Genomic DNA, 8,588 nt, shown 5'->3' on the forward strand with positions numbered 1-8,588 from the left:
CTAAAAAAATTCAGAATTCACAGTTCTTTTGGTTGAACTAAGAAGGGTCGGAGGGTACCATTTAGGTTCCAAATTTGCAACCCTGATAAAGTCGGTCGATCTAGCTAGCACCTGAGATGGAGCACATTGATACATTTTATACCACGAGAGGAACGGTACTGAGCCGAGTTAGGTACGAAATGAGCACGATGGATTCACTCTGTCCAACTCTGCTCAGCATCAGAGACAAAACTGACGGGCAGGTCTGCAAATCCAGCCTATACCAAGGCTTAATTATCTTCCATTTCCAATCACAATTATCCAATTCGTTACCTGCTCGCAATATGGTAGTACACATTTCGCTGCTGCTAATACCTAATCAGCTGTGTGTTTGGTACGCTTGTCGGTGTTACACATGTGTGTCTGCTGAAACTATGATTGACTGGTGTTTTTGCTGGAAAACCCACAGAAGTGCTTGTTGCAAACCATCACCGACACGATTTTTGCAGCTGCTAAATCCCAAGATACCTGAAAGAAGCTACTAATGATGGTTATTATATGCTTTTTACAAGCTAAATTACATTTCACTTCAGTGGAGTATCCTCGGATTCAGTAACATTGCGTCCACTGAACACTGCATCAGTGTATTACACATATTTTTGGAAAGGTATTATTATTATTGTTACTGGAAAGGTAGTACTGTATCACATACTCCTAGTATGTAAGAAAATACCCTACTAACCATGCAACACACCGCAGTTCCCTTGTCTGGGTTAAAAATTTAGAATGGAAGTGGAATATATAGTTATTTCTTCCTAAACATCATAACATATTACAATAACATCATGTAGGTTTGAGGGGGTAATCTAAATTGTGAATGGCTTGACCCATTGTGTTGATATGAGGAACTAGATGTCACATTTGATAGATTGTTAATTTCATAGAAGATTTGCTTCAATGTCCTGCTTCACAAGTTAAAGATCCAAAGGGTCAATAAATGGTTGCAAATAGAGAGGGCAACTACTCCAATATCAAAACCAAGTTCAGAGCTTTGTCCTTGCAAATAATTCAAAACTATGCATTTTTCTCAGTATATGCAATATAAAAATACTGAAGACACTCTTTTACAGAAATTGCAGAGTGGTATAAATTACAATACAACTACTTTACTTCTTTTCTAACGCTAAGGTTAGCACCACTAGGCATGTCTCTTGGTGAAGAAAAAATGCGATGAGAAAAATGCATGATGTTGTCTCACATGTTACATTTGCATTCAATAGCATCTGAAATTGTAGAACTTTTGCTTCACATGAATGGTAAATTTATTGAACAAATGTGCTTTTGGTATGTCTGAATTCTGAAACTATCAAGAATCATTTCCCCAGCAGTGTTACAAACACCTCATTGTACGATTCAAGCAAAATGCATTCTAAACACTGAGGCAATTCCAACTCAGACTCTTTTAACTGGAACAGACTTTACAGTCATCCCTGATATACCACTATGTTGTTCTGAGGTAAACCATCCACATAATTGCTGTTTTGTTATTCCGTACTATTAATACAACAGCCTACATATAACGGACACTTTTATGTTAAGAGCACCGCATCTGAGGCTAATAAGACACTATTTCATCTTAACATTTGCACGGTGGAACACACACTTATGCAGAGAGGAACAGCGATGAACACATAGTCATCAGGATTGTGGTCAAAACTGTGCTTGGAATGTATAAACTCACCATTAACCAGATAGCGCGATAGACAATCAAGGCCACAGTGTGACCACCGATACAATATGACGATCCTTGCCCTCATCGAACGGCAGGTAGACATATGAGCTTGCAAATTCATTGTAGATCTCTCCGGTGAGCTCCCCATGGATTGCACGGCAGTGCATATACAATACCACGTTGATCACGATTCCATAAAGCACCATTGCGGCCAACACTGCCGTTCCAACCATGGCCTTGACCACAACCGGCGCCATGCCAGCCCAACCGGTGGCAGCATCATATGTCTCCATGGCCACCCCACTGAAACCCCAGAGTACTACCCCAATGCCTGCGGCAAAGACCAAGAACGCGGAGAGCGCCGCCAGGCGTGCGCCGGAGAGCAGCCGGCAGCTCTGGCGGAGCGGGGAGGGCCCAGCAGTGGACTCCACGATGGCTGCGGCGCCGGCGAGGGACCAGAAGGGGACTAAGAGGGCGACGCCGAGAAGAGCAATACCTGTGCTGATTTCAGCGGGCAGTGGGAGCAGGGGGATAAGCAGAAGAGGTGAGGCCGGGAGAGCTGTGAGGAGGAGGCGGAGAACGGAGGCGGGCACGGAGCGGAGCGAGGCGAGGAGCTTGACGGGGCGGCCGAAGAACCCGGCGTGCGCGCTGGCGGCGACGGCGGCGAAGGCGGCGAGGTAAAGAAGCGCCGCCACGAGAGCGAGAAGCAGGAGGGGGGTGCTCCAAGAATCTTGCGGGGATCGGAGGGAGACGGAAGGGGAGGCGCCGGGGAAGGGCGCGGGGAGGGAGAGGAGGAGGAGGGAGAGCGGCAGCAGGAGGAGGCAGGAGAGGGCGAGGAAGTGGCGTGAGTGGGCGGAGACGAGGCGGAGGGTGGCACCGGCCGCGCCGGCGATGAGGTCAGGCCAAGGGAGAGAGGGCAACGGCGAATCGGAGGAGAAGGGCAAGAGCACCGGCCCAGACGGCGGCGGCGGGGGGGGCGGCGGGAAAGAGTCCATTGGTGGAGTGGGTGGGTGGACGTGGGGATGGGGATGGAGAGGAGACGTGCAGAAGAAAGAGACCGAGGGAGAGTGACGGGGGCTGCTTGACTTGTCGATTGGTTCGGCCCTATAAAATGGGAGGCCCTAGGAGCACACGTTTTGGGCCGGCCCAATACTGATTTTATTTCGATTACAACAATCGCGTTCTTTTTTCCGTTCTGGGCTTTGGTGCTGTTCGGGGTTTTTTTTGTTTGATGAATCCAGTTTTTTCTGTTCCTTCTCCGTTTTGTGTTTATTTTACTAGCACAAATGCCCGTACATTGCAGCGGGAGAAGAACAAAACCATACTTCCTGAACCCAATAGCTCAAGACCCTTCCCCCTCCTCCTCCTCCCACGACCGACTACCACACATGATGACATCAGTAAACTCTTTGAAATCTTGCACACTGCCACATGATAAACACACATAAACAGATGTGTTGTGCAAAAACATAACCGTGAAAGGAATTCGTAAGTGTACTGTAGGTGTGTGCAATTTAAATCACAGAAATATCTACCCGGTCGCGAGTATCTTTTCACGAATTTTTTGACGTTGCTTAGTGATGCTCCAGAAATATCGCACTATAATAAAAATAGTAAAGGCTTAGTCACTATGGAGGCAACAAAGATTACCATGAACCAATGTTGGCTAGGGTTAGGGACTGGGTAGCATAGCACTATTTGTGTCCAATGATATTAGAAGCATTTTTTGCGGGGCAATGATATTAGAAGCATTGTACAAAGATCCTCCATCAATGCGGAGTTTGTGTTACACACAACAGAGAGTCCAATTGCTTGTGCTTTGGTGACAAAAATTATTTTTATTAGGAGCACTTTAAGAGTTTGTGACGGACGCTAGAGTGTCGAGCAGAAAAATAAGAGCAAATGTTTTGTTCTCAGAAAAATATTGTACATGACCAACATAGAATGAGTCTTGTTTATTATAATTTAGACATAGTATTTTTTTGCGCATGTTAAACAACCCCAACATAATTTGCTTTTGAGTTATAATTTGACGTAAATTCAGATATAAAAAGTAGTTCAACTTGTCTGATGCATGCACGGAGACGTTTAGTGCCATTATATCCCATTTGGAGACCCTATCTTTCCTTTTTTTTTAGTTTTATATATTTTCCTTCCTTACCTTATTTATGGGACACTTTTCATTTTTTTCTTTGCCTAGAGATGAAATACTGGCCCTCTTTCTTTCCTTATTCTACCATCAACCCGTCCTCTTTCCTTCTTTATTTTTCTCCCTCTTTCTTTCCTTATTCTGCCATCAACCCGCCCTCTTTCCTTCTTTATTTTTCTCCCTTTTCTTCCTTATTCTGTCATGAAATCCCTCTTCTTTCCTTCTTTGTTTTTCCCTCTTTCCTTCCTTATTATGAAAAGACTTATTTCCTTCTTTATTGGTTCTTGAGATGGCTCCTTGATACCGAGAAGACTCGAAGATGTATATCTCTACTCCTAATGGACGAGTTGGTGAATCGTCTCTGCGGTTTATTTTCGCTGGGTTTTTTCGTCTCTCCTCCCACCACCCCTCCCACCCTGGTCCGCGGTTTATTTTCACTGGGTTTTTTTCGTCTCTCCTCCCACCACCCCCTCCCACCCTGGTCCATCGGTTTATTTTTCTCTCCACTTTTTATTACAACCAGAACTTTCCTAACGTATAACAAATCACGGATCTAACTTCCTTAAATTATGAAAATCAATCGATTCCTTTTATTGGTTCAATTTGTCTTAGGAAACAAATAACAGATTTTCAGGAAACAAATAACACATTTTAATCTAACTTCCTTAAATTATGCAAATCAATTGATTCCTTTTATTGGTTCAATTTATCTTAGGAAACAAATAACAGATTTTCAGGAAACAAATAATACATTTTAATCTAACTTTTCTAACTTATCTAAATCAATCGATTTCTCTTATTAGTGATAAATACCTCCACCACAGCCAGGTGACACCGCCCCAAACCTCCTGCCTCTCCACACCTTCTCCGCCACCTCCTTCTCGTACTCCATTAACAATCCCTCCGCCACATTTGTCCACGGCGGTGTCGAGGGCATGGCGCAGCAGCGTACCAGCGGTAGAGCAGCCATGGCAGCAGGAAGCAACACGCAGCAGGCGAGGCGAGCGGCCGACGGTGGAGGGCAGAGATGCGACCGGCGTGGCTGAGGGGGCGGCCGACGGAAGATGGCCACGACTGGAGGCGGTGCGAGGCAGGAGCGTGATAGCGGGTGATACGTCCATTTTGCGTCATGTTTTTATGTTAATATTTATTGCATTATGGGCTGTTATTTCACGTTATGTCACAATACTTATGGCTATTCTCTCTTATTTTACAAGGTTTACCATGAAGAGGGGGAATGCCGGCAGCTGGAATTCTGGCTGGAAAAGGAGCAAATATTGGAGACCTATTCTGCGCAACTCCAAAAGTCCTGAAACTCCACGGAATATCTTAAAATAAAGAAAGAAAAATCATCGCCAAAGATGAAGGCCAGGGGGCCCACACCCTGCTCACGAGGGTGGGGGGCGCGCCCCCTACCTCGTGGGCCCCCTGGTGGCTCTCCGACGCCCATCTTCTCCTATATGAAGTCTTTCGATGAGAAGAAAAATCATAAGCAACCTTTCGGGACGAGACTCCGCCGCCACGAGGAGGAACCTTGGCGGAACCAATCTAGGGCTCCGGCAGAGCTGTTCTGCCGGGGACACTTCCCTTCGGGAGGGGGAAATCATCACCATCATCATCACCAACGCTCCTCTCATCGGGAGAGGGCAATCTCCATCAACATCTTCACCAGCACCATCTCATCTCCAAACCCTAGTTCATCTCTTGTATCCAATTCTTGTCTCTAAGTCCGGGATTGGTGCTAGTAGGTTGCTAGTAGTGTTGATTACTCCTTGTAGTTGATGCTAGTTGGTTTACTTGGTGGAAGATCATATGTTCAGATCCTTTATGCATACTATTACCCCTCTGATTATGAACATGAATATGCTTTGTGAGTAGTTACGTTTGTTCCTGAGGACACGGGAGAAGTCTTGCTATTAGTAGTCATGTGAATTTGGTATTCGTTCGATATTTTGATGAGATGTATGTTGTCTAACCTCTAGTGGTGTTATGTGAACGTCGACTACATAACACTTCACCATTATTTGGGCCTAGAGGAAGGCATTGGGAAGTAATAAGTAGATGATGGGTTGCTAGAGTGACAGAAGCTTAAACCCTAGTTTATGCGTTGCTTCGTAAGGGGCTGATTTGGATCCATATGTTTCATGCTATGGTTAGGTTTACCTTAATACTTTTGTTGTAGTTGCGGATGCTTGCAATAGAGGTTAATCATAAGTGGGATGCTTGTTCAAGTAAGAACAGCACCCAAGCACCGGTCCACCCACATATCAAATTATCAAAGTACCGAACGCGAATCATATGAGCGTGATGAAAACTAGCTTAACGATATTCCCATGTGTCCTCGGGAGCTCTTTTCCTTATATAAGAATTTGTCCGGCTTGTCCTTTGCTACAAAAAGGATTGGGCCACCTTGCTGCACCTTATTTACTTTTGTTACTTGTTGCTCGTTACAATTTACCTTATCACAAAACTATCTGTTACCACTTATTTCCGTACTTGCAGAGAATACCTTGCTGAAAACCGCTTATCATTTCCTTCTGCTCCTCGTTGGGTTCGACACTCTTACTTATCGAAAGGACTACGATAGATCCCCTATACTTGTGGGTCATCAAGACTCTTTTCTGGCGCCATTGCCGGGGAGTGTAGCGCCTTTGATAGGTGGAATTTGGTAAGGAAAAATTTATATAGTGTGCTGAAATTTTCTGTCACTTGTTACTATGGAAACTGAATCTCTGAGGGGCTTGTTCGGGGTATCTTCACCCCGTCCAGTAGAGCAAAGAGTTGCTCCTCAACCTACTGAACCTATTGAAAATGAAACTCCTTTTGCATTTCCTTCGGGTATTATGGAAAAACTGCTGGCTAATACTTTTACAGGAGATGGGACAAAGCATCCCGACGAGCATCTACGCTATTTGGATGATATTTGTGGATTATTTAAGCTTGCAGGTATACTCGATGATGTTGTTAAGAAGAAGGCTTTCCCTTTATCTTTGGAGGGAGACGCATCGACATGGTATAGGCTATGTGATGATACGAGATCATGGAACTATAAAAGAATGAAATTGGAATTTCATCAAAAGTATTACCGTATGCATCTTGTTCATCGTGATCGCAATTATATATATAATTTTTGGCCTCGCGAAGGAGAAAGCATCGCTCAAGCTTGGGGGAGGCTTAAATCAATGTTATATTCATGCCCCAATCATGAGCTCTCAAAATTGACAATTCTCCAGAATTTTTATGCTCGGCTTTCTGATAACAATCGCACCATGCTCGATACTTCTTGTGCTGGCTCTTTTATGATGAAGTCTATTGAATTCAGATGGAATTTATTGGATAGAATTAAACGCAACTCTGAAGATTGGGACCTCGACGAAGGTAAGGAGTCAGGTATGACACCTAAGTTTGATTGTGTTAAATATTTTATGGATACCGATATTTTCCGTAAGTTTAGCACTAAATATGGACTTGACTCTAAGATAGTAGCTTCTTTCTGTGAATCTTTTGCTACTTATGTTGATCTCCCCAAGGAGAAGTGGTTTAATATCATCCTCCCATTGAAGTAAAAGTAGCTGCACCTATTAAAGTTTAAGAAAAGACCATCACTTATAATGATCCTATTGTTCCCACCTCTTATGTTGAGAAACCACCTTTCCCTGCTAGAGTAAAGGATCATGCTAAAGCTTCAACTGTTGTTCGTAAAAGCAATACTAGAACTTATACACCTCCTGAGCAAGTCAAAGTAGAACCTAATATTGCTATTGTTAAAGATCTCTTGTCTGATAATATTGATGGGGATGTCATTGAATTCTCTGGTGAAACTGCTAGAATTGCCAAACCCTGTGATAGAGATAAACATAGACCTGTGGTAGGCGTGCCTGTTATTTCTGTTAAAATAGGAGATCATTGTTATCATGGCTTATGTGATATGGGTGCTAGTGCTAGTGTTATACCCATTGACTTATATAAAGAAATTATGCATGATATTGCACCTACTGAGTTAGAAGATATTGATGTTACAATTAAACTTGCCAATAGAGATACTATATCTGCAATGGGAATTGTTAGAGATGTTGAAGTCTTGTGTGGGAAAACCAAATATCCCGCTGACTTTCTTGTTCTTGGTTCTCCACAAGATAGCTTTTGTCCCATTATTTTTGGTAGACCCTTCTTGAATACTGTTAATGCTACGATAGACTGCAAAAAGAATGTTGTTACTGTTGGCTTGGATGATATGGTTCATGAGTTTAATTTCTCTAAATTCAGTAAACAACATCGTGAGGAAGAATTGCCTAGTAAGGATGAAATTATTGGTCTTGCGTCTATTGCTGTACCTCCTAGTGATCCTTTAGAACACTATTTGCTAGACCATGGAAATGATATGTTTATGAATGAAAGAAAGGAAATAGATGAAATATTGTTTAAACAGGAACCTATTCTGAAACACAATTTGCCTGTTGAAATCCTAGGGGATCCTCCTCCACCCAAGGGTGATCCCGTTTTTGAGCTTAAACCGTTGCCTGATAATCTTAAGTATGCTTATCTTGATGAAAAGAAAATATATCCTGTTATTATTAGTGCTAACCTTTCAGAGCATGAAGAAGAAAGATTATTGAAAACTCTAAAGCAGCACCGTGCCGTTATTGGATATACTCTTGATGATCTTAAGGGCATTAGTCCCACTATGTCAGCATAAAATAAATTTGGAAGCGGATTCTAAACCAGTAT

The 8,588-nt window shown here is 43.2% G+C and overlaps 1 protein-coding gene across 4 annotated transcripts; it reads right to left on the reverse strand.

The window, feature by feature from the left end:
• Positions 1-222: 222 nt before the first annotated feature.
• On the reverse strand, positions 223-2,783 carry LOC119330853. 4 transcript variants are annotated; one of them, XM_037603985.1, is made up of 2 exons: positions 1,721-2,783; positions 223-507 (listed from the first exon to the last, which is right to left on the reverse strand). In XM_037603985.1, the coding sequence occupies exon 1, from the start codon at positions 2,704-2,706 to the stop codon at positions 1,747-1,749; it is 960 nt and encodes a 319-aa protein (XP_037459882.1). In that variant the 5' UTR covers positions 2,707-2,783; the 3' UTR covers positions 223-507; positions 1,721-1,746. The 4 variants fall into 4 exon arrangements, with proteins under 4 accessions (XP_037459882.1, XP_037459881.1, XP_037459883.1 ...); XM_037603984.1 differs by having other exon boundaries at positions 223-517; XM_037603986.1 differs by lacking the exon at positions 223-507 and adding an exon at positions 538-941.
• Positions 2,784-8,588: the final 5,805 nt, after the last annotated feature.

This window comes from Triticum dicoccoides, chromosome 7A, assembly GCF_002162155.2.
Source record: "Triticum dicoccoides isolate Atlit2015 ecotype Zavitan chromosome 7A, WEW_v2.0, whole genome shotgun sequence".
NCBI classification, from domain to species: Eukaryota; Viridiplantae; Streptophyta; class Magnoliopsida; order Poales; family Poaceae; genus Triticum; species Triticum dicoccoides.

Coding starts and splice junctions, on each gene's coding strand:
- LOC119330853 (XM_037603985.1), bottom strand. CDS start 2,706: ATGGACTCTTTCCCGCCGCCCCCCCCGCCGCCGCCGTCTGGGCCGGTG.